This window comes from Phragmites australis, chromosome 23 (genome assembly GCF_958298935.1).
Source record: "Phragmites australis chromosome 23, lpPhrAust1.1, whole genome shotgun sequence".
Lineage (NCBI taxonomy): Eukaryota > Viridiplantae > Streptophyta > Magnoliopsida > Poales > Poaceae > Phragmites > Phragmites australis.
The window spans coordinates 4,579,894-4,606,911 of record NC_084943.1 but is presented as its reverse complement, the minus strand read 5'-3'; the positions used below and the strand labels follow the sequence as shown (position 1 = coordinate 4,606,911).

The following is a 27,018-nucleotide window of genomic DNA, read 5'->3' as shown; positions in this document are numbered from 1 at the left end:
CTCCGTGTTAGCCCGAATACTCTGGGGTATTATTTGTGACCGGAGTCTCCAAGTGAGACTCCGCCAGAGAGTCTCGGTAAGCCTTGTGTGCTTAACCCGGAGTCTCCGGATTAGCTCGGATACTCCAGGGTTCTGTTTGTGGCCGGAGTCTCTGAGTGAGATCCCGCCAGAGAGTCTCGGGTAGACCTTAAGTGCTTAACCCAGAGTCAATACTCCGGGTTTTGATGTCTCCGGACCCTCCGGATAGGCTCTGAACAGTGTTTTTGCCTGCAATACCATGTGTTACCCGTAGTCTCCGGGTGAACCCAGATACTCCAGGTCAGTTCAAAATACACTGTAACAGCTAGTTTTTTGAAGTGAGCTATAAATACCCCACAACCCCCCTCTTGTGGTGTTGCTGAACCAACTCGTGGAAAAATACATTCAAAGCCATTCAATAGCCCTCCTAACTCTTATAGAGCTCTAATTTGTGCAAGATTTGGAGATTAGGTTTTGGGAAGTGAGTTTGAAGCTCTAATTCGCATTCTTTTCTCTTGGAGCTTTAAGCTCCTAGACGGCAAGACGTCACCCGGAGAGCACCTAAATTTGTGGAGTACCCCGGGAAGTTTGTATTACCCTCTTTGATTTGAGTAAGAACCCTTGCTTGATCTTTGTGGTCGCTTAGGAGAGGAAATGGTTGAAAAAAGATATTGCTCTTTGTGAGCTCCTCAACGGAGACATAGGCACATCTTTGCGAAGTGGCTGAACTTCGGGAACAAACTCTTGTCTACTTTACCTTGTTACATATTTACTTGTTTTAGTTAATCTTTGGAGATTTTCCCGATCTACTTGTTTGTGTACTTGTGACTACATGTTGTTGGTGATAAGGTATTTATACCTCCTTTAGAACCTGTGGTAACCTATAGAATCACTTACATTTACTCAAAAGCTCATTCATTTCGTTTTCTTGTATAATCCGGACTATCCAGATAAGGCTGGACTATCCGGGTTCTGTATAACCCGGGGTGTCCGAATTAACCCGGAGTATCCAGATTCGGTAATCCGCTGCAAAATTTTTAAATTTCAGGAATCGCCTATTCACCCCCTCTAGGCGACATCTCGTATATTTCACTAATGGCCCTAGAGGAGGGGTGAATAGGGCACTAATCAAAAACTAAACCAACTACCGAATTCTAGAATAAAGAACAACCTTAACCTAGAATGAATAAAAGTAACTAGATAACCTAGCAAGCTAGAATGATAAGCATAAACATGCAAGCATATAGAACATAAGTAAAGTGCGGAATTGAAACTTGCATGAAGAAAATGCTAGAAGCAAAATGCGGAATGTAACAAGAGTAGGGAAAGGAGACACCGAGTTTTTTCCGAAGTATCGAAGAGTTGGCACTCTCCATTAATTCTTGTTGGAGCATCTACACAAAGATGTCGCTCCTCCTTAAGTCACCAAGACTCAAGTGCTCACTGGTGATTGCCACTTCTCTATCTCCGGATTGGCGGGCATTAAACCAAGTATATGGGCTTCCCGGGGCTCCCACAAGACCTCCAAGAACTCACCGAGAACACCTCCAATATTCATGACTGGCTAAGTGTTGCCAACTACCAAGAATAACAAGCTATCTGGTTCACTTGATCCCTATCAAGCCTAAACAACAGCTAGATGCACACTCGCTACTCTTGAAGTAGTAATGGAGTCCTTAATCTTCAATTAAGAACTTGAAAATCATCTCAAGTGCTTTCCCTTGCTTCCAAATGATACACATTGTGTATGAATGTTTTTGGGTTGCAAGAGAGACAAATGAAACCAAGTCAGAGGGTATATATAGGCTAGAGGTCCAAATCTAGCCGTTGCCCAACCACTTACTTTTTCTGTGAACATCGAATGGTCCGGTGCACACACGTCTCTGTTAACATCGGACAATTCGATGAGTTTACTTTTTCCACATGCTGGTTTAACAGTTGTCAGTAGCCGTTGCAAAATCCTCCGATGTTCGTCCACATAGTATCATCGGACAATCCGGTGAGTTATAATCCATTTCCTCCGAAAATATCAAGCTTCTGTTAAATAGTCTGGTGATAACTCCTTTAAGTCACCGGACAATCTGGCCAGTTCAACTCAGATTTTCTCCAGAAAAATAGTCTTTTCTGTTAAATAGTCCGGTATATGCGTCCTTCAAATCACCGGACAATCCGGTGCATGTAACTTCAAATTTCTCTGAAAAATGATTCTTCTGTTAAATGCTCCGGTGCAAAATTCCTCCCATCACCGGACAAATCCAGTGAGGTCATTTGAAAACTTCACAGAGAGAGAAAATAGTTCGGTGAGTTTAATCATTCTCGCACGGGACAATTCGGTGAGAATAAACTTTATGGAACTCGTCCAATTAAATCGACTTTGAGTTCTAACTTCTCAACTTCTTACCCATGGGGTTCTTTGAGATACATAGTGCTAGATTTTCGCAAGTGTGCATCCAACTATATCTGGACTCAACTAGATCCAGTTACAACACTTAACCCCTTTATAGTACGCTCAAAAGACAAAAAGAAACATATGTCTACTCTAAGTGTTCTTCATCACCTTGTGACACTTAGAACTAGAAGATCCTTAATCTTAACGCAAATATCATTTGATCGACCAATATAACTCCATGAGGGACAAAAAAACCCATTCAATTATTGTGAACTAAAAAATTTGATTATCTTCAAAACATACGTATTAGTCACAAAGATACGATTGTCATTAATCACCGAAACACTTAGGGCCTAGATGTTACACGTTTTTCTATGAAAGGTTGATAGATATCTAAAACTTTTGTATTATTAGATTCGTCGTGAAATATACTATATTAGTATTTTATAATTTTAAATATTTATAATTTTTTTAATAAACATATAAGATCAAAATTATTATAGTAAAAAATTGATAAAGATAAATAAAAAGGGAATACTAATAATAAACTGGTACATGCTGGCACTTTACATCATGGGATGTGTCAGAGGCTTAGAGGTCAGAGGTCAGTTGGGGGCCTGCGGCACGGCGGCATGCCCGCATGACACATCAAGGTATGTAAATTTTTGCGTTGAAACTCAGTAGCAAGCCGGGGCATCTTGGTGTTGAAACTCAGTAGTCTGAGAAGCTTTCTTTCCATCTTAGTAGGTTGTGATGACGTAGATAAAGTAAATTGTGAATAGTTATGATAAGGATCTTTTAAAAATTTTATTCGTTCTCTCTTGATACAGAATTTTAAGTTTTAGATGCGAAACAACTATCTAGCAGCCCAGCACAATAGGCCGGTGCAGGAGGCTAGCATAACACACTTGATTTTTTTTCTTTCCATTTTTTCATGTGCTAACAGGCTAATAAGTCATCAACGAACTTATCATGCAACAGGCCAGCTCTGACCTAGCCCGATCTTATATGGGTCATGTCTGGACCAAATGCTTAGCACATAGGCCAGCATGGCACAACCTGCTTTTCTAACGAGCTGAAATGGGTCGTGCCGCTATCGGGTTGTGCATTTGTCCACGGTCACCGCTGCCAACCTCACACGCCAACTACCTCGCGCCAACGAACATGCTGGTAGCACGACGGTAACACTTCAGTTGTGAGTCAAACCGACGGGGTCGAGCCCCCACTCGCACTCGCCTGTAGAGGGAAAATATGATTTATTCCGAATAGTCTCAGACGCCTGTGGATCACAATAGGAGTAGTATGCCCGTTGCCAATGGAGTCAAATGCTTCGTAACCTCTTCAGTAGATATATATCAGATATATACATATAAAGTATAGTGTGTATTTAGATACTACACTTGTGAGACAACTCGCTGGTCCCCACCCGCGCCACTAGCTATGAAACAACCCGCTGGTCCCCACCCGTTAGCCTGCCACACCGTCCTGGGACAATTAATTTTTACCACCCTCCCGGATGACACACCTAAAACACCACTCTACCGGATGTTCTCCCCCATTTATCACTTGTGCCCACGCGAATACACCGTTAGCGGTATGAACAGTTCCCAAGAGCTAAAAAAATATACCAAAAAATATGTCGATTTTGTATATGCTCTATAATTCATAAGCAATCCATTTTAACTAGATCCACCTAAAAATCTTGTGTAGAATTCAAACTAAAATTCCCTAAAAGGTGCTACTTTTGCAACTTCTAGCAATTTGTAGGCCTCACAAAAATTTCCAAAAAAATCTGAAAAAATCACTAACAATCCTTTAATATGATGTACTAATTTATAAAATTATTTCTCACCCTATGTTATAAGTGAAAAAATGAGTTCCTTTATAATACACATTTATCAGTAACCCAGCGTGAGAAGTCACTTTTTCACTTATAAAATAGGGTGAGAAATAATTTTATAAATTATTACATCATATTAGAGGAATATTAGTAAATTTTTCAGATTTTTTGGAATTTTTTTGAAACCTACAAATTACTAAAAGTTACAAAAGTAGCACCTTTTAGGGAATTTTAGTTTGAATTCTACACAAGATTTTTAGTGAATCTAGTTAAAATGGATTGCTTATGAATTATAGAGTATATACAAAAATTGACACATTTTTGATATATTTTTTTAGCTCTTGGATACTATTTATACCGTTAGTGTATTTGTGTGGGCACAGATGGTAAATGAGAGAGAACATCAGGTAGAGTGGTAGTATTTCAGATTGTGCCATCCGGAGGGTGGTAAAAAAGTAATTACCCCCACCGTCCTCGCCGATACAAAACTTCCCCCTCACCCCTTCCCCCTCTTATCCCCTCGCCTCCTACTCCCCTGTCCGCCCTAATCCTCCTCTCGCTAAGGCTAGGGTTTTCGCGCGCGTGCCATGGCCGCCTTCACCTCCTCCCAGGTCGGCGCAATGGCCGCAGGCGGGGCCTCGCCCTTCCTCGCCCGGCGGAGGGGAGCCGCGCCGCCGAGCTCGCCCTTCGTGGGGAGGCGGCTGCCGGCGGTGCGGATGCGCGCGCCCTCTCGCGGGCCCCGCGGGACCGCGCTGCGGGTGACGTGCGAGAAGGTGGTGGGGATCGACCTGGGCACTACCAACTCCGCCGTGGCGGCCATGGAGGGCGGCAAACCCACGGTCGTCACCAACGCCGAGGGCGCGCGGACCACGCCCTCCGTCGTTGCGTACACCAAGTCGGGCGAGCGGCTGGTGGGGCAGATCGCCAAGCGCCAGGCCGTGGTCAACCCGGAGAACACCTTTTTCTCCGTCAAGCGCTTCATCGGCCGCAAGATGGCCGAGGTCGACGACGAGGCCAAGCAGGTCTCCTACAGCGTCGTGCGGGACGAGAACGGGAACGTCAAGCTCGACTGCCCCGCCATCGGGAAGCAGTTCGCCGCGGAGGAGATATCCGCGCAGGTTACCGACCCCCACTTTCCCATTTACCATTTGTCGAAAGTTTAAGTTTGTCGATATATACTGTATCGAAAGTTTGTTTGGGACGCAATTGGGTACTTTAGGATGATTTGTAGGGTTTTGTCAATTGGGTACATGCTACATGGAACAACTTATCAATTTTGATAGCGCGTAGAACTTGGAACCTTTTTTTATTGTGCTTGCGAATTGTTTGTTGAGATGCACCATATTGAATATTGTTCATGATGCAACTGGATACATAGAATCAATTACAAGCGATTGAGGTACAAGGTGTGTTTAGTCACTTCAACACAATTGCATTTGAATGCAGATGCTTTCATGTTTAATTAGGCAAGGGAGAGTCCATGCTAGACTCTGTGATATGCTATTGAGTTTTGATCCTTTGCAGATTTAGGGTCCGTTTGAATTCGGGGAGTTTCTCAGAATGCTGTGGAAAATGAACTGTTTTCTATGAAATCGCTGTGGTCCAAACTGGGCTTAGTATTCCGATTTCAGTCTAAAAACAAGAGGCATTATGATATTCATTTATATCAACATTGAGGTTTTATATTTTCCAGTACTAGTGTACACTGAAAAGTCATTGTTTCAGCTAAGCAATTGATTCATTTGTTTCTGTATATATCTGTTCTGAAAGAGTTAATTTTTGAATGTATATGATGCGATGATCTCATCATCTTTATAGTTACTTTGAGTAGTTACAAGACCTTAAATTGGAAATCAACACACTAGGGATACTTATCGTTTTACTTTTAAAGTAAGTTGTACATTTGACTTATCTTGATTTATTACCGCAACAGGTTTTGAGGAAGTTGGTGGATGATGCATCAAAGTTTCTTAATGAGAAAATTACAAAAGCAGTGGTTACAGTCCCAGCATACTTCAATGATTCACAAAGGACAGCAACAAAAGATGCTGGCCGTATTGCGGGACTGGAAGTTCTTCGTATTATAAATGAACCTACTGCTGCATCATTGGCCTATGGTTTTGAGAAGAAAAATAACGAAACAATTCTAGTTTTTGACTTGGGAGGTGGTACCTTTGATGTCTCTGGTATGCAAAAGCCTCATCTGTTGTTTTCTCTTCTATTATTGCTTTACTTCTGAATCCATGGATCATAATCTTATCATACCATTGTGGTAAATCTTTCAGTTTTAGTTAAATCAGAACTAGAATTCCAGTGCTGAATGTTTATCCAGTTATATGAAACGTGCAACATTGTTTCATTTTGCCCATTTTGAGTTGTAAGGATTGGTTTGTCCAGTTTGAGTATAAGTGCGAGCTTATGTGCTACTTTATGTTGCTTAACCAGAGTATAAAGTATGTGAAGCGCCCCGGGTTACCCCCGGTGCTTAAAACCATTATTATATCAGTCCCTGGATCAGCCGCTGACAAATAAGAGTCTTACGACAGATGGTACCATAGTCATACAACACGGGGAGTGGTGAGAAGGATCTACCATCCAAAAAATACGTAAAGGATTTGTGGCTAATAGAATCCATGCTATCAGAGAGCACAGAAGGAACAACATGAAGGCACGTCACTCCACAGGCAACTCGGGGGTGGACGCGATCGAGACCTACTCGTTAGCCTCATCGCCTGCTTCGGTGAAGTCCGGATTGTCCTCTGAAAGCACGAGCAAGAGTGAGTACAAACGTACTCAGCAAGTCCCAATCCTTGCCTTACGACATGGGTATAAATACATGCATATGATATCGGCAAGGAATAAGCTGTAATCTTTGCGAAAATACCAAATTTACACATGCAAAGGTGTATTTTCCAATGAGCAGTTTTGTGAAAGCATCATATCAGTATTCTTAAACCGGGGGGGGGGGGGGTCGTGAAAGTCACTAGTACCTAAGTTTTAATGTTGCTGGACACTGCTCCGTCTATGGCAATTCACGACACACAACCGGACCTATTCTTCAAAAAAGGGCCCACCTTGCCCACACACTCACCAAGGAAACACACGCAACCCAAGCTAGTTGCTGTGACCGAACCATAGCTCGTCCATGACCGTGGATATGGCTATTCGAATAGTTTTACTTTTGTAGAGTGATACACTTTACCCACAAGCTGAGTTTGGCAACATAGTACCGTTATGGTAGTGCGACTCAAAAAAGCCATTACCCACCATAACATCATCCTACTAGCTGCCCACGGGAGCTAACCAGGGGTTCCTGACCTTCAACTAGGCCTCTAACCGGGTTGCCAAGCATGCACCTACTTTCACTGCTCCATGGTTTCCTGTTGCACACCTGCATCCGGGCGATCAGTAGACTAGCTGGCGGTGTTTAGACTAAGCCATACCACATACAGGGTCGAGTGACTGTACTGTGAAGACTGTAGGATGTCACATCTACTCGGTCCTTAAATGAGTTAAGTCAAACATCTCCACATGAAGCCTATCACACAGGCAGCACTTCTCATGAAGCCTGCCACACAGGCAGCGCTTCAAGTCCCAAGGCGTTCCCAGCGGAACCCTGATTTGCTCCAGCTCTAACCAGTTCTCGGTTATTATCAATATCCAACAAGTTTTTCCATTCCACAACTCATGCAACACCAAGCACCAAGTTTTACACAGTTCGCAAAGCTATATTTGGTTAAGCATGAAATAACAGTAGAGATTATCGTCCTAAGCATACTAGTATCAAGGTAATCGTCTTAGCGTAAATAAAGTAGCTGAGACGATTGTTCTAGGGTTACCAAGATTATATTTATGATGATCACAAACAGGTTGGCTAATCTAGAATAGGACATAACTAGCTCAACAGTTTAAATTATGCTAGCAAGTAATACTTCATGTAATTAATCTGTGGAAAATGGCTGCTAGGGTTGTGATAAAACTGGGTTCAACATGATCAAAGGGAAACCGATCGAGACTTGCCTTTGTTGAAGTCCTCGAGGGGGTCCTGTTCAAAATCTTGCGTTCCCGACTCCTCGAACTCTCTGGTTTCTAAAACACGGCACACAGACAACAACACAACACACAAATAAATACAATTAAATTTGAAATAAATATGAAGCTGGTATGAATTGATATGATTTGAATCTAGATGAATATCGGTGGAAGAATCGTTGAAATCGGAGTTGAAACAAAGGAAATATAGGCTTTGGAAGTTGGTCGGCAGTTTAAATCGAGAAAAGGATAAAGGGAGAATATTCCCGGAATATCTCTGGAAAAGCTGATTTTTGGGAAATTGAGAAAGGCTACTGTGCACGGTGGGCTGGCTCTGGTTTATGGGATTCAGTTGCTGGGCTGGGTTCCAGGCCGAGGCGGCCCGTTCGGCTCGAGGGGAGATAACGTACGAGGCGACGGCGTTAGTCGGCCGGGCCTACCTGTCGGATTTACACATAGAGAGAGAAGGGACGGCGGTGGCTCGGATGATGGTGCGAGAAAGCGGTGTCGCTAGGGCGGCGCAAGACGGAGGCGCCGAGGGGTCCTGCGGTGGAAGCTCGTCAGAAAACTCGCCATCGGCGGCTCTGGGCCTCGGTTTCGATTGAGGAGCGGTCTGGGATGATCGTCTTGGCACGACGAAGTTGGTGAGGGGGAATGTCGTCGTTGTCGTCGTCGGCCAGGACAGTGCTAATGCCTCGTCGGAGTTGGGAGTGGCGGCGGTTGATAGGGGAAACACGGGGAGACGGGTTGGCTTGGGTTTGAGGGCACTAGAGGCTCATATGTGGTACGGTAAAGGCATCTGAACGCTTGGTTTGGTTAGAGGAGCTTCCACGATGGCTGGCGACGGTGGAGGAGCTTCAGCGACCATGGCGGCTTGGCGCTGGCTCGGGAGAGGGGCGAAGGAGGGACAGAGAGGTTCGGTGAAGCTTTCCGCTAGGCCAATTGATCGGCGGTCGTCTCTGGGGAAGGGGATTGATGGTGGCGCTGTCGGCGTAGGGGAAAGACAGCGAGAGAGGGAAAGAGGTGAGGGAGGGAGGCCAGAGCTTGCCTTGTGAGCTTGGTGGAAGGCGGTGAAAGGCGAAGGAGCGAGTGGCTGGACTTTTATAGCCGGGCGGAGGAACGACAGAGCTGGTAGCGGGGATCCACGGCGGAGCTCCGCGCGTGGTATGGCAAGGTGAATCGTCTGGGGGGGGGGGGTTAATGCCAGCGGTGTAGAAGCTTGGACGTGTGTAGTGTGCAGCGGGAAGAGTCAAGTTCGTCAGCTGAGACAGTGAGGTATTTACTTCGCGCGTGCGCTTGATCGGCGGTGCTCTGGGCGTGGTCACCGCGTACGGTGGCAGTGACAAAGGAGCGCCGGTTTGAACGGTGACTCCAGCTTAGGTACGGTGCGGCGGTGGTAGAGTTAAGCGGGTGGGTGGCAGGCGGCGAGTCCAGTGGCTCGGGCGAGAGCGGTAGGCGTGGGCGCGTGCGTGATAGGAGCGAGAGGAGGACGAAGGGAGGGAACGGGTTGGCTGGGCCGGGCTGGCACGCGGGGAAGAAAGGGAAGGGGAGTGGACCGGGGGAGCTAGGCTGCGGGAAATAGAAAGGCGAGAGGGAGAGAAAGAGGTGGGCCGGTTGGAAAAAGGAAAAAGGAAGGGGAGTGGGCTGGGCTGAGAGAAAGAGATGAGCTGAGCCCAAGAAGAGAAGAAAAAGTTGTCTTTTGGAATTGGATTTGAAATTAGATTTGAGATAGTTTTAAATTGATTTCTTTTACAAAGATTTTGAAATTCGATTTTTGGCTAAAAAACTGGGATGTTACAGTATGGCTATGGATCTTTGGGCCAGGTGTTTTTGTTTTCCTGTGATGAACATGTAAATGGGAGCTACTATTAAAGAGAAACATTTAGTTAAATGGTCTACCTTACAAGAGTAATAATTAAAAAAAAAATTATAAGGTGGGGATCTCAGAATTTTGAGTGTCCTCTTGGATCGCTTTATTTGTCTAGTCAACTCATATTGGATGTTGCTGAACTGCATAGTCAATAATGTTTCTTTGATCAAAATAACAACTTGAGTTTTTGACCAGACCATGGTGTAATCCATGTTGAATTTTTTCTACGTTCATTTGTATTATTCTTTATGAAAATAGTGATATATTCTGCCTGTGTCTTACTATCTTACTTCAAATACTTTCTTTTTGAGACGGGGTGTATACTTCTATTACTACTAAAGCAACACCATCCTGCAGTGTTGGAGGTTGGAGATGGTGTATTTGAGGTGCTTTCCACATCTGGTGACACACACCTTGGTGGTGATGACTTTGATAAGGTGTGTGATTTTTCCTCCATTCTTTTTTAGCAGATAGTTACACGAGAATTCAAATTGTCTCAACTGATGCCATTTTGTTGCTTTATATGTTGTGAAGCGTTACGGTTAAATCACTGGTTACTTTTACACTTGCGTCTTTACCTTTTGGTTACACAGCTCTTGTAAGGATGAACTCCTGTATACCCTATGCTAGATTTCTGACTCCTGTATTAGAATTCATAAACATGCAGTTTGAATTTCTGAAAGAGCAATACATGTGAGAAGTCAAATGGCATTGTAGTGTAGTACCATTCGTTTGGAATGCTGAAGTCAATCTAACAAATTTCAGACATTATGAGTACAATTGCTTCCTCACAAGTTCCACATTTTTTTAGGACGGTTAGTCTCCAGTATCTTAATTATGTTACCCTTGACTTATGCAGAGAATTGTTGATTGGCTTGCTAGCAACTTTAAGAAAGATGAAGGCATCGATCTTCTGAAGGATAAACAAGGCCTTCAGCGGCTTACTGAGGCAGCAGAGAAAGCTAAGATGGAATTGTCAACGCTGACACAAACAAACATTAGGTAGGATTATTTCCAGTTGTATTTACAAAGATGTTCAAACTTCAATAATGTTCTTCTACTCAACTGTTGAACTCTATCACTTGAAATTGCTGAATGCCTTAAACGCAGCTTGCCATTCATTACCGCTACTGCTGATGGGCCGAAACACATTGAGGCAACCCTCTCTAGAGCCAAATTTGAGGAATTGTGTTCAGACCTTATTGACAGGTAATCATGGGCATTCTGTGACTCTGTCAGTATTACTTTTAAAATCATTCTGTTCAGTGGTTCTGTGTATGCTCATTTTATTTAAAGGCTTCACTGACATTCTCTCTGTGGTCACAGGCTTAAAACTCCTGTTAATAATGCCTTGAGAGATGCCAAATTGTCTGTTGGTGATTTAGATGAAGTTATTCTTGTGGGTGGATCCACCCGAATCCCTGCAGTGCAAGAACTTGTGAGGAAGCTTACTGACAAGGACCCCAACGTTACAGTCAACCCTGATGAGGTTGTTTCTCTTGGGGCAGCCGTGCAGGTGATTTTCTTTATCCTCAAATGTGATTTAGCGTTGCAGAGCATAATTGTTACATGAATAGTCCTTAATTCATGTTTCTTCCTACATGAGTATGTGCTGATCTATTTAGCTTCATTTAAACAGAGCTGCATAATGCATGCCAATTACAATGTAAAACACCATTTTGACTTGTTCAATGTCTGGGACACCTCATTTAATATACTCTGCTTCCATTGTAATACTAGGGTGGGGTTTTGGCGGGAGACGTGAAAGACGTCGTTCTTCTAGATGTTACTCCATTATCTCTTGGTTTGGAGACGTTGGGTGGAGTGATGACAAAGATTATCCCCAGGAACACGACATTGCCCACCTCAAAATCAGAGGTATTCTCAACAGCTGCAGATGGACAAACAAGTGTTGAGATTAATGTTCTCCAGGGAGAAAGAGAGTTTGTCAGGGATAACAAGTCTCTTGGAAGCTTCCGGTTGGATGGGATCCCTCCTGCACCACGCGGCGTCCCACAAATTGAAGTCAAGTTTGACATTGATGCAAATGGCATTCTCTCTGTTGCTGCTATTGACAAGGGCACTGGAAAGAAACAGGATATCACCATCACTGGTGCTAGTACACTACCAAAGGACGAGGTATGTTATTTTGCTAGTGCTTAGGCATACTTGTGTCTCATAATTGCACCAAACTGTGGCTGTATTGGTGGTCAGGAGGAACTTTGCTAGGTTTTTCTTGTTGTATTGATGTAATGTGCTGGTTTCTGGTTGGTAAGCAATGCTTTTTAGTCATGATGTAGGATCTTGATGCTAGTTCCTTTATGGTATAAGTGTCAAACTGTTATTTGATGCCATTGTATCATTGTGTAGTGTTGAAGTATTTTACTGTCCGCACAATTAAAATCAGTGCCTATGTTGGTGCATGACGATGCCTTCTTAAACCCCCTCTTTTTGCAGGTTGAGAGAATGGTGGAAGAAGCCGACAAGTTTGCAAAGGAGGATAAAGAGAAAAGAGATGCCATTGACACCAAAAACCAGGCTGACTCAGTAGTCTACCAGACTGAGAAGCAACTTAAGGAGCTCGGCGACAAAGTCCCTGCTCCTGTGAAAGAGAAGGTGGATGCAAAGCTCCAGGAACTCAAAGACACCATTTCTGGTGGATCAACACAGAGCATGAAGGATGCCATCGCTGCTTTGAACCAGGAGGTAATGCAGATCGGGCAGGCAATGTACAACCAGCCTGGTGCCGGAGCGGCAGGGCCTACTCCTGGCGCTGACGCTGGGCCTATGCCTGGTGATGGACCGTCAAGCTCTGGTGAGAAGGGACCTGGTGATGGAGATGTCATTGACGCAGACTTCGCAGATAGCAATTGAGGGGTGATTGATGGTCATGTGTTGAGCAAGGGTGGTACTAGGGAGTGAACAAATTGTTCCTTTTTTTGTATTTTGAAATGTTATTATAGGCTATCTAGTATGGAATTGATAGAGATTGCCAACATTGCTCGTGATTTTGAATCAACGATCAGCAAGAATGCCCTATAAAGATCAAAGAAGGGCAAAAGATTTTGATTAGCTAGTTAGAAGATGTTTCTGCAATACAAGTGATGACCAGATTAGGTGCCTGTCTGCTGTGCCATTGACAAATGATTGCCAATGCTTTCCTGTATCATATTTGGTCGATGTTAAATCACAGGTTCTTTGCGAGCATAGCGTGTTTGCTGACGTTTCCTACCATAAGGAATGTTCCGTACTCTTTGGTAGAGCCCAGCTCCAAATAACTCAATCTCGATGGGATTTAGACGCTACCGCTACACGCCTACACCTCTGCACGTAACATGCTACAAAGAACTGAATGTCCCGTTCAAGAAGAAAAAAAAAGGAACGTAAAATCTACTGATGTTTGGTCTCTTCATATTTTTCCTAGCTGGAGCACTCGGCGTTTATCTTGCCACTAGAAATGTTTGTAATTCATCTGTGGTGCAGACAACCAACAATGAATTCCCATGTTCGATTTTTCACTAAGATTGACCAGAACTGTAAACATACGGATTTGGTCGAACGATTTTATCGACATTTTGCAGAAAAGTACAATAATACCTTTTTCAATCGATGCTCCTTTTTCCATTGCTTTCTTTTGACTTCTACAGTGCAGGGAAAGGAAGTTCATCTCCATCGCGTGAATCGTGATTCATCTCCATACAGTGCAGTGATTTTTGCATCAGAGTTCTACCCCCTATACTACAGAGAGTACCACTGCTCTGCGTCTGCATTTAAAGGGGGTTTGCCTTAAAAAATAATGGGAATATGGTTTGAGGCCCTATCTTACTGCATAGGGTGAAAACAAGGTTTTAAGGTCCACGAAGTTTTCCTCGCAAAAAAACCACAAAGTTCAACACAGCATAGTAAAAATGGAGCTATCCAATTCAAAAGAAGAGAAACATGTTCTTCCATTCACAAATGACCAAGGAGAAAAGAATTCGAGGATAAAAAAAGACAACTTTATTTGAATTCAATTGTTTCTCATAATAGTTCTGCAGTGGTAGCATACTGCTATATTACATAGTATCTAAAAAAACTTAGGAAATCCAAACTTCGGCAACCAAGTGGTAAAAACATGCATCACATGAAAGACCTAGTGCAGCCCACGAGCCCCTACCTGAAGTATTAAAATGCAAACTTTATATCGATTATTTCAACATTTTGGCAATGGAAATACTGGGCTGATATTCGTTGCACCCTTAATTTTAGCACCTATGAACTTCTTTCTAAATATTCAAAAACTTTCATGCTAGGATATAAATCCAGAATCAAAGTTACTCTTCATTCAAACTTACTGATATGGATATTGATTACTCATGTGCATTAGTTATTGTCTAAAGATTTGCATCTTTATCTTAGTAATGCTAAATAAGGTGTCATTATGAAAATAGCATAGCAAAACGTGGAATTTTTTATATGGTAAGACAAAATAAGTGTATTTTGGACCATTATGTATACGGCAAATAGCGTCACTTTGCTATAATGTTCAAAAGTTCCTATAGACTTGTGACACTGCAATTTATAGTTTATACATGTACATTCAATGAAACCTCATCCCCTCAGATGGGCAATCATTATACTTCATAAACAACTATGCTGAAGTTCAATCAGGCTTCTATTTGAACAATGTGCCACTCTAACTCACTACGTAGGTCCTTTCTTGAGGATCACAGGTAATTCACTGTCCATAAGTATGCTAACTAAATTACTGTCTACAATGCACACATCGAACAATAACATCCTTGTATAGAAAGTTAGGTAAAAGTAAAGTATAGTAGCAGTCAGTGTTTTCTTTAAGTACAAAGCTACTCACATAATTTCAGAACAATTCATCAATTGGGCAATGTGATTTTACTAGTTTTTCTGAATTTTACTGAACTTCTCAAGCACCTCAACTAAAAAAAAGGACAATTTGTTTTGAGGTGTAAATAACCATCGAGTGATACAAAATATTTCATTCTATCCGAAGAAATCGTAAATTCAACGCTGGCATCCTTCAGCTTTTGGCAGTAATGTTAATATGAAAATGCAATATAGAAGCCACATTCACCACAGCAAGCCTCTTAGAAAGGATGTACTCACATATCAAGCCTTTCTACAGTGTATCTATCAGCTGCAACTAGTAGGGCTTAATCATCTAAGTTTTATCTTCCCTAACCATGGGTAATATAAAACTATCATATACGGATCCTCTAGGGTTTCCTATATTCTCGGGGCATATCTCTGTGCCTGGGATAGGAATCCCTAGATATATAGAAACTGCATGTAGGTACCTAGGATATCTCGTAAACACAAAAATTTATCTCTAAAAATGATAAGGAAGGAGTCCAGAAGAGATACGATGACCCCTTATATATACAGAGCCAGAGGACCCTGCGGAGGACAAGCCAATTTAAGTCAATTCAAGCCATTCACGCCTACATGAGCGTTGAATCCTCAAGCTTTCTACATCAGCAACCCTCCACGACTATGCAAAGGAGCCCTTCGACTAGGTTTAGATCTATCTAGGTTAGCTAAGACCCCTTTGCAAATAGTTTCGGAAATCAATACAAGACAAACAAGACGTATGACTATTATCCTAAAGGAGGTCTAAATCTGTATAAATATCCGTGTGTCGTGTGATTCGACTGCAGGAAGTATCCCCTACCTCATTCACAAGTTTTTAAGATCGGTGGTTTACGAATCGTCGATAACTGGCACCGTTCGTGGGGATTATGACCAAAGACATCAAATCTTCGACACATGACATCGAATCATCGATAGCTCCCAAATCCCAATGGGATCTGAGATTCACATCCGCTGATCATCAATAAGGAACTCAACATTTCAGATCTACAATGTCTCATCTCTTCCTTCTACAGGAGGCCCTCCTGCATCCCCCCACTACAGATCTGGCTACCCCTGGTGGCAAGGACTAGATCAATTCGATGACTGACCTGTCCAAAGAAGCTATCCTCCAAGCTGAGAACTCTCACCTGGTTGCAGCTGCAAGTAGCTCTAATAAGGGGAAGTATCACATTGATCTTTCCCAAGATGACTCATATAAGGAAAGACGTAACCCCTGGAATAAGACAGTCTGGGAAGACAACCGAGTGCCTAACCGCCATCCTCGCCGATCAGGGACCACCATATAAATGATTTGCGCAAATTCATAAAACAGTAGAGATGCTCGAAGACCCCCAAGGAACCATTGACTTCTCCTCAGCGGCCTAACCAGAGGTCAACTCGGCGTTGTTCGAGTAGAAGCCACAACCTATCTCTGACCCCGATGGGCAGAACACCTACAACCACTATGACCTATGAGGGAACCATCAACAAATGCTAGGATTTCTCTTTGAACCTATGGAGGGTGAACTGGCCGACTCGATTTCATCCCTGGTCGATCGAGAAGTACAATGGGAACACTAATCCTATCGAGTTCCTCCAGATCTACCATACCACCATCCAAGCGGCTGGCGGGGATGAAAAGGTTGTAGCAAACTACCTCCCCACAACCCTTGAAGGGTCGGCCAGGACTTGGTTGACCAATCTACCACCAGGGAAGATCTACTCATGGGAGCAGCTTTACGATTTGTTTTGAGCCAACTTCTAGAGTACTTACGTTTGCCCCAGCACAAAAAATGACCACTTTCGTGTCATGCAGATGGAGAAGGAAATGTTACGCAAGTTTGTCCGCCGCTTCGGCAACACCCGGAACAACATCCCAATGACAAACGACTATGACATCATCCAAGTGTTTACCTGAGGGGTCAGGAGTCGACGATGCATTGAGGATGTTGCCAAAAAGAAGCCTGAGATGGTCAAGGAGCTCATGAGGATCGTCAATAAGGCAGCTAATGCTGAGGTGGCACTCATGTTCATCACAGAAAGGGATCAGGGCATCAAGCGCGCTAGCCCGAGCTATATGATGACACGGTGAAGAGAAAGTGCAAGAAGAACTCCCAACGAGGTAAGGGCAAGAAAACTAAAACTGACGAAGTTTTGGTAGATATTCTCGATACCCGTTTCGACAAGCATCCCGACTCATCCCAGGGCAAGGGCCACCAGTCAGGAACCAGCGAGCATGGTTGCAAGCCCTGGTCTGACTTCCATTAGATTAATGGCCATTGCCTTCATTAATGCCGCATCTGGCAGAAGCTGATCAAGGCCGAGATCGACGAGGCCAAAGGGAAGAAAACCCAGGTCATGACCCAAAGTAGGCATTCTAGCTCCAGCAACAGTGAAGATGACTCATACCCGATGTCCTACCAATCAGGGGAGAGAACCGTTGACCACATGTTTGGTGTCTCCACGTCCTATGAGTTCAAATGACAACATAAGATGGTGGCCTAATAAGTCTTACGTCCCCAAAGGTCGCTGGACCGTCAAGTGGTTGAGTGTCGAAATCTCTTTTGGCCAGGATGACTGCCCATAAACCTTTGTATGGCCATGCTGCTTCCTGATAGTGGTCAAGCCTATGATCAATAACTACAAGGTCCTCCGAGTGCTTATCGATGGAGGAAGTTCTCTGAACATCCTTTTCTTAGGTGCACTCAACGCGATGAAAATCTCCCAATCTACCATCAAGCTAATTACCCAAGTCTTCAATGGCATAGTACCTAGATCTTCGGCCACGCCCATCAGCCAGATATCGCTCCCCTTCGCCTTCATTGAAGTATGACAATTTTCGGTTAGAGAAGATTCTGTTCGATGTGGTCGATTTCGAGACGGCGTACAACACCATCTTAAGACGATCAACATTTGCCAAGTTCATGGCTGCCGGGCACTACGTCTACCAGTGCATGAAGATCCCAGGACCCGAGGAAGTCATCACCATCCAAGGATACCCAAGGTAAGCCTCCGCTATGACAAGCGGAGTCTCGATATGGTGTCTCAGCACCAACCCAATAAGGAAGCCAATAGCTCCAGGATCAAGATGAACAAGAAGCTTTCATCGTAACCACAACCAGAGCTCCCAAAAAGCAAACCTAACAATCCGGGGACCTAGTTTCATGACTAGTTTGGAACCAATGTAACAATGATGCGCTATCCCCAAAGTAGAAGGGTCCTTGCGTATCGGCTGAATCTAGTCTATGTCATTTAGGCTAATGGTTTAAGATGATAGGTCTACAATAATTCATGGAAAATCAATTATCTCTATAAGTCTCATATGTAAGTACTAAGAGTACATTCGTAGCAATAAAGACCATATTGCCTCAACAATCGCTTGAATATCCTTTTAGACCTTATCTGTTGTCTCTTGCATCCTAATGCCTGACAACAGGGTAAGTCACTATCCGAGTACCCCTATCTACACACGCACTCGAGATTACGAAAAGCTTTTCTATGACTAAAGGACAATATGAATTTCCTTTACCTTATTGCACTATTTTACTTTAGACTGCCTATCGGAGAATTCTTCCCGAATAGACAGTCAGGGCTTAATGTACACTTGGTACTAGAAACTGAAAATGACATATTGTTCACGCTCTAAAAGCAGATCCTAACGAGAAGGGATGGAGTGCTAAGTTGTGACTTTGGGGTTGCGAAAAGGTTCCTTATCATATTCAGGAGTGATTGAAGGCTATGAGACCCTCCACTCAAATCGGACCTAAGACTGACCATAATAAGCGCCTCAGCTAGCGGTTGATGCATCCTGAACTAATCAAAGGGAAAGGCAAGTAAGGCTACCATGAGATGTTGTTGAACACGTCCGGTACCAGGCACCCACAATGCACCCATTTTAAGCACATAACATGTACTACAATCTTATGTCCTAACAAACTACCAAGTTCTTATTACAAACCGCAGAAGACAAGAGTCTTAAGGTGATGGCATAAATGTCATTGTATCCACATACCCCTAGGCCGTCTCAAGCATCTCCTCCACCTTCTGGAATGCCTCCTCGTTCATCTCCCCAAGAAGTCCACTTGAAGGATGTCAGTGTCGATGTCCCGGTAGTGCGCCTTTAGAATGGCCAGCACCTAGGTGACCGCCTGCTTTGCGCCCCACTGGGCCTAGCTTGAGATGTGGTTGGCCACCTTTAGCTCGAAGCCTCCGAAGGCCTCAGAAGCTTGGTCGCTCGGGCAGCTAGTCTAGCGGCATTGGCGTCCTTCATGGGCTTCACCTGGATTCTGACTCCAGAAAGGTCATCCTGGAATGTATCCATGGCCACGCCAAGATGTTCTCAGACAGAGTTCATCTGGGCCCCCTCCTGGGCAAGGGTGTCACGGGTCTTGGATATCTCTACATAAAGAAAACATCGAGTTTGAACAAAAAGACAAGGCATGGTGTGTCCAAGATATCAGAGACATACCCTTGGATTCGCTCTCCAGCTCGAAGCGCATATCATCCTTCTCAGAGATCACTCGGGAGAGTTGGAGGAGGCTTGTCTCGCCCAACCAATGGTCCTTCTCAGCGAGTTCCCCTCGAGTCCGTCTATTTGGGCCCTCACCTACTGAATCTCATGTTGGAGCTTTTGCATCCACAACAGGGCTAACTGCAAAGCATTAGGTTAGTACCTATGGTTTCATTAATTAAGCAATTGTCTTATAGGGAAGCACTCATCATGAAGAAGGTGCTGATGAGCTCTTTTAGATCACGACCGCTTGGAGCTTGGGACCCCCTGACAACATCCCTCCAGCGCATGTCACTAGGCACCCCGTCATCACATGTGCCATAGGTTTAATGGAGTTGTTACCTATCTATTCGCAGCAATTGTGATCATTTTTTGTGCTGGGGCAAACGTACGTACCCTAGAAATTAGCTCGGAACACATCGCAAAGCTGCTCCCACCAGTAGTTATCCCTGGCGATAGATAGATTGGTCAACCATGTCCTGGCTACCCCTTCAAGGGATATAGGGAGGTAATTCGCCATTACCTTCTCATCCCCACTAGCCGTCTGGATGGTCATGGTATATATCTAGAGAAACTCAATGGCATTTGTACTTCCATTGTATTTCTCGATCATCCCAGGGCGGAACCTTGCCGGCAAAATTTAAACATATCGGACACTCCAGCACACATCGGAACTCCCGATTAAGTCAAAACCATATTGAGCGCTGAGATTTTTAAACCACCTGATACTCCGGCTAATATCGGAACTTTTGATATAACCCATTGGAACTTTCGATATCAACAAAAACTTTTTTTTTAAACCAAGCGACGTGAATGTGAAATGTGTCTCTCATCTAGGGGTTAACTTTGAGCACTAAGTTCATAACAAAGTCTTCAACGCTGCATCCCTCTTAATAGTACAGTATTCCTATACTTAATTCAAAATACATTGCTATAGTTATAGGAATAACCATGCGCTATCTTCTTTCTTCATTTTTGGGGATCCCCAACATCGTCCACCTTTCATCATTGGGACTTTTACCTATTCAAAAGCTCATTAAACATATTAGTCCCTTAATTGTTTGCTGTCAATCATCAAATCCCACTTAGAGGGCCTAGATGCACTTTCAGTGGTAGCCCCATTGCTGGACACAAGAGTAGTCAAGCCTCCAAGGAGGTTGAACGATCTGTCTTCTCTCCATCTGTGGAGCCCGATACCATAGACTTTCTCGATGGGCCCATGTTATGCTCGCTGGTCATAAGACCTGGAGGCTACTATATTGAGGTTGCAAAGGGCCAGGTGCATCCGAATGTCTAGGTGTTACATACGGTCCCGATATGTCCTAGCTATGCCGTGGTCTTCCTGGATTTTGTACATGCTAATGCCGTGGACACAAATTTGCCTATCCCCCCTAATGATGAGATCTAAAAACCGAGTCAAGCTCGTCTTCAAATGATCCAATGGAAGAGGGGGGACATCATGGTGCACACGGTATCTAGAAGCGATCCGCCTGGATGTTCAAGTTCCCTACCCCAACCCCAGCCTCGAGATGCGCTAGTTGTGTCGCCTTTTCCCACTCCGCCATCTACAGTTAAGCAACCTGAGGGCAGCCCAAAGAACAAGAAGAAGCCTTTGCCCACTCCGCCATCTATATGTAAGCAACCTGAGGGCAGCCCAGAGAAGAAGAAAAAGTCCAGTCGAAGAAATCCAAGTCATCTGGTAAGGACTCAATCACCGAAAAGTGTTGGATAGGGGAAGCTTGGACTAAGGCAAACCCAAAATTCAAGCTTGGGAAGCCCTTGCTGCCGGCAGATCCACTTCGGTGGGTAGGACAACCTTGTGTTGAGTTGCATAATTACTACATACAAGGTTGTAGAGAGAAGAAGGTTTCCATTGTCTTATATTACCAAATCATCACTTCTTGACTAGGGACAACTACTTCATTGTGGGCTTCAATGACTTATATGACCTCTTCAACCTCAATGGCCTGGACCTGGGGTTATTGCAATACTTTATATTGTAAGCCCTTTCAAACTAGATGTCATTAATTATTACCACTAAATTCTCCAATTTAACTAATTTCTTATCCGTAGACACTTGATACAAGAAATGATGAAGAAGGAGCCATTCAGATTCCTTGACCCCCAAAATATGATGATTTATTTGATAGAACAACAAAGGGAATTCGTTGTGGAATATGTGGCTAGGGCAATGAGCCACTTTTCGAAGAGGGACTACCTGATGGCCAACCACAACATGGGTGGCCATTGGATCTTACTAGTCATTGCCCTCAAGTGGAACTTGGTCTGGTACCTCGATTCATCAAGACCAGTGGTGGGACCTAACGGCGAATGGGGACAACATGACTATACTTTCATCAAACAAATCCTCGATGAGTAAGCTCTTCATGACTTAGGTTACATATTGAACTTTTCAAACTTACACCAAATGTTGACTATTGGATCCCTCTTCGCATGTAAGGCTTTTGACATGTATATGCGTTGTGATCCAAAGTACAATCCGAAGGAGCCCCGTAATACATAAGATCATCTTCACGGTAAGTGTTAGCAGACATATTTGGAAAAACTCTACTACTACATTTTTTCCTTTCACTGACGGTTTTTCCCTCTCCAATGCCACCAACAACCACCGAACAACTCCTGCGGATTCTACATTGCACGCCACATGCTGCTATTCATGGTAGCAAAGGATATGAAATCCCCAGATGTAAGATAATTGCATAGTCTTTTCATAGTTGCTTTTATTCATTACAAATATCCGACGATAAAATGATTTTGCTCATACTAATTGCATACTTTTTCCATATCTACTTTCATTTAGCAGGAATTCAGCTTACCGGACGGCAACATTGAGGAGTCTGCACTCTCCAACATTCGAGCACAAATCACCTCGTTCTAAATGACCAGAGTTGTCTCTTCAAAAGGCGAGTTCTATTGTAGGGAGGCAGGGCTCTGACTTATGTAATTTGTGGTTGCACTTCCGACTTATGTAATTTGTAACTATCTTGATGTGGACTTGCGCTGTTGTACGTTTCGAAGACTTTTGATTATGTAATTTGTAGTTGCATATCTCATGACTTGGTCCCTACAATGTGGGTATATATCTTGAAATGAATGGTGATTATGGCATGAATGTATCTGGATGTGTCTTATTTGGAGAAGAAGACGGCTGCCAAATCCTGACATTGCTTCAGGATGCAGCCAGAAAACAGGTAGATCCCTTCTGAGGATGAGAATATTAGTGACGGGTGGTAAATTTACCCATCATTGATGACCAAGTCCCAGTAACGGGTAGCTTTCTAACCTATCTCTGGACTCAGTCATTAGAGATGGGTTGGAAAGATACCGTCACTAATGACTCATAACACCCCGTCGCTGATGACTCGGTCATCAGTGACGCGTTGTAGCTACCCATCACTGGTTCTAGATAATTAGTGATGGGTGGTAAATACACCGTCACTAATGACTCGGTCATTAGTGACAGATTGTTGTTAGAACCCGTGACTACAGGGACGGGTTGGAAATCTACTCATCACTAATGACTCAGTAACCAGTGATGGGTGGTAACAACCAGTCACTGATGCCTCGGACAATAGTGACTATTTGTGGTTAACACCTGTCACTAATGATTGAGTCCTAGAGACAGGTTGGAAAGCTACTTGTCGCTGAGGATTGATAATTAGTTATGGGTGGTACATATACCCGTCACTAATGATGGTCACAGTGACGGGCAACAGGCCTGCTCAAGCCATATGAGACGCATTTTAGTGACGGGTCTCAATTATGACCAGTCACTGGTGATTGTCATTAGTGACGGGTCCCAACCCATCACTAATGTTTTATCATTAGTGACGCAATAAGAGTGATGGGTGCGGTAACCGTCACTAATGACGTTTATCGGCCATCACTAATGTGTTGTTCTGACGTAGTGTGTTGCGTTGCTACAACTTTAACTTGTTATTTTTATTGCCTACATCCTTAAAATGCAGCACACATGATTATATTCAATAATTTGAGGTATTATATCTGCTGTGCCATTTATGTTGGAAGGTTCGAAAAACAAGGTGGTAATTGTGGCTATGTTGTTAGTACATCGCTTCATGCTTATACGATGATAGTCCTTTATGACGGCTTTAGAAATTCATAATGTGGTTGTTGATATATTACTTATACATGACGCTTGCTTATATAGCCCATCTGATTTACTTTAATTCCGATAATGAAGATTATTAGATTCTTTAAGGGTTTCATGGGTGATGAAGTTAGTCTAGTGGCTATGTTGTTGATGTCGGTGGTTCTAGTACCTGTAGAACATTTACACCTTTACGCTTCTTGGCGGTTAACTTGCTTAAATTAATAGTAAAGTTAGGGTTGTAGGTGGTGATAGATGTGAACATCATACAAGTTGTTGAGGTTGAGTAGATGGTAAAACCTATTGCTTGGTTTTTGGGTTAAACTAGCTTTGTAGCACATGCTCATTCGTGGCTTGATACCTATTTTGTTGTAGTAAGGTAGTAGGGTTAGAGATAGATGCTATGTCTTGAAGATGGCACCTAGCTCATTAGAGTTGATAATGACTACATGTTGTCTTCACCATGCTAAATGAAGGGGTTAAACTATGGGTGACATCGAATGAATATTTATCTAGTTGATGAGTCCTTTCGGTTATAGTTTCTTTTTTATTCGTGGTTGACGCTGGTTGTGGTGAAGATATGCTTTATGTATTATTTTATGTTGAAAATCATGACTTATGCTATTTTCATCTTGAAATAAGTTGTATGCGGATATCTGGATTTATGAAGATGATATTCATCTTGTGGCATTGCATTGCATTGCATTTGCATATGCATTAGAAGTTATGTGGTGAACCTATGGTTGCGACCGTATTGGTATGCATCTTACATTCACGAGGAGGGGTGCGATGTAAAAGAAGACATTGTCATTGCATTCATATGCATTGCTATATGGAACGAAATGTTTGGATATGTTGAAGCTGCGGGAGAAGAAATTGTGAGAAGTGATGCTTTTCAGTGGTGATATGCATGGTGGTATGATTTATGGAAGTATGGAGATAATATATGTGGTTTAGCATTGCATTCTTATGCACTTAGTTTGCACTGCAGAAGTTATTACATTCGTTAGGTATGATGACTTGTTCGCAACATTTATGCAATATCTTTACTTATTATTCTTTGGGGTTTACATATGCTGATTACTTTTGGTGGGTTGTTTTCTATTGTTCCTTATGAATCATAGGTTATTCAAGTTGAGGAGTAGTTCTTTTACAAACATATGGCGCTATAGTTTTGCTATGATCACATAATGCTTACCATGAAGAAGTGGAGCGTTAAAACTGTTGTAGAATAAAGATGCTATTAATGTTGTTATCATGATACTCTTCTGAATACTTGTTACAATATTAATTATTATTTAATTTATTACGGTTTAAATAGTTTGTTAAAGTATTTCGCTTGCTGAGATTATCCAATCTCACCCTTGCAATATTTCTCCCAGGTTGTTCTTTTTGAAGCTAGCATGGAGGGAAGGGATTAGAAGTACGTATTGCACATTCATGACATCACTTCACCATGCAAAATAGTGTGATAATAATAATAAGTAGTAGTTTGTTGGAGTCGTTGCTTGCCTAATCAAATAATGTTTTGGAGTTTGAACTTTGTCCTTTAATCACTTGAATATTATTAGGGTGTCAATATATGGTAGTGTGCTGTTTTCATACATATCTATATCCATATATTGTTGCTTTCGCATTACCTCCTGTTACAAAGGAGGTGCTGTCAATTTTTTTGTTAGATATATATAATGCTATGTGTAATATCCCTAGTCTATAAGGGGTTTCTTGCATATTGTTACCTGTTCATGTGTATATATACTGGCCCAAGGCCTCCAGAGAGTACAAGTTGCTATTCCTAATATGGTATCACAACTAGGTTTAGGATTTTTAGGGCGCCACAACTCGTCCACCGAATAGATCTACTGTTCTTGGCCGTCTTCCCGCCGTTGGTCTTTGCACATGCCGGTCCTCTACCGCGCGTCGTGCTTCCCTTTCCCCTGGTTGCCACTGCCCCACTGGTCACCTATTGTAACCTCATCGCCGTCGTCCTCCACCGTGCAACCAGCGTTGTTGCACTGTTTTGCATTTGGCCAATCGCATGTCGATTTGCGCCCGTTCACCACTTCCTGCACCACCGGTCTCCCGCCTGGATCAACTCTGCACCAGCGCTGCATGATCTGGCCGGAGCTCCTCCGTCTGGTGCTGCCTCACCTTCGCTGGCCCCACCCTACCTCCGCCTACCCTGCTCCGATCCACCTAGCCCCACCCTGCCTCAAGTCGCCTGGTCTCGGCCGCCTTCGCTCCGGACTTCAGCGTTGTCGGATGCCGCCCGATCCATCTATCACAGTCGGACCAAGCCCAACATAGTTATAAGTCGATTGAGTTTGTTTTGACTCAGTGAAAAGCGTAAAAAAGGGAAAAACTGTAGCAGCTCGTCGCTATCTTTACACTCTTGTCGTTGACCGCCGCTTCTCCTTTGCACTCTCGCCGCCATTCGTCATCTCTCTAGGATGTCGTCGAGCATCATTTCAGTTCATTGATGCTCAGTGCTCTTTGATGGTGCCAACTACTGGGACTTTGTGCAGCATATGCGAGTTCACATGCGCAGTCTTCGTCTTTGTGGTGTTCTCTATGGCAATGTTCCTTGTTCGTCTTCCTTGGAGCTTCTGATGGATCCCGTGTAGCCAACTGTTGACACATGAGGCAAGGCAGCTATTGACATTGCCACAACTGCTTATGAGAAGGTCGTCTTCACCTATTCGGAAGGTTTGGAGCTATACCGTGATCGATTGTCTGACATTGCTTAGTTGATGGATGATGATGCTTGTGCGGCATCTATTCTAATTGCTAGTGTGGAGCACATGTTATCTTCTGAGATTGTTGGGTTCTCTACTGCCTTTCAAATGTGGACTCATCTTTTTCAGACCTATGAGCCATCAAGGGATGCTCTTTATCTGTTTGTTGTTCGCATGGAGCAGTCTCTTCAACAGGGTGATGCCACGGTTGATGCTTTCTATACTCAGATGTTAGATGTGTGGCATCAGTTGGACTCTCTTTCTATTGCTGGTTGCCACTCTTGTCAGTGCCGCTTAGATCTGCATGCTGAGCGTGACTTTTGACGCCTCTACGAGTTCCTGACTCATCTTCGTCCGGATTTTGAGCAGCGCCGGGCTAAGCTGCTTGCTCGACATTCTTGTGTCACGCTTGTGGAGGCTCTTACGGAGCTGCGCTTAGAGGATACTCATCTGCATGATTCTGGATTGCTTCCACTTCCTTTAGTACTGGTTGCTCATTCACCTGCTGGGCTTATGTCTTCGACTACACCATCGTCTGCTCCTCGTGCGACTCCTTCACCACCTGCGCCCACTTTAGGTGATGGTGGTCGCCCTCGCTGTGCCTACTGCAACAAGGAGGTCCATGT

The 27,018-nt window shown here is 43.5% G+C and overlaps 1 protein-coding gene across 1 annotated transcript; it reads left to right on the top strand.

The window, feature by feature from the left end:
• The first annotated feature begins 4,765 nt into the window (after positions 1 to 4,765).
• Positions 4,766 to 13,225, top strand: LOC133905838 (stromal 70 kDa heat shock-related protein, chloroplastic-like). Its single transcript, XM_062347610.1, has 8 exons — positions 4,766 to 5,365; positions 6,181 to 6,433; positions 10,507 to 10,586; positions 11,009 to 11,151; positions 11,260 to 11,358; positions 11,476 to 11,665; positions 11,890 to 12,288; positions 12,607 to 13,225. The coding sequence occupies exons 1-8, from the start codon at positions 4,835 to 4,837 to the stop codon at positions 13,021 to 13,023; spliced, it is 2,112 nt and encodes a 703-aa protein (XP_062203594.1). The 5' UTR covers positions 4,766 to 4,834; the 3' UTR covers positions 13,024 to 13,225.
• The last annotated feature ends 13,793 nt before the right edge of the window (positions 13,226 to 27,018 follow it).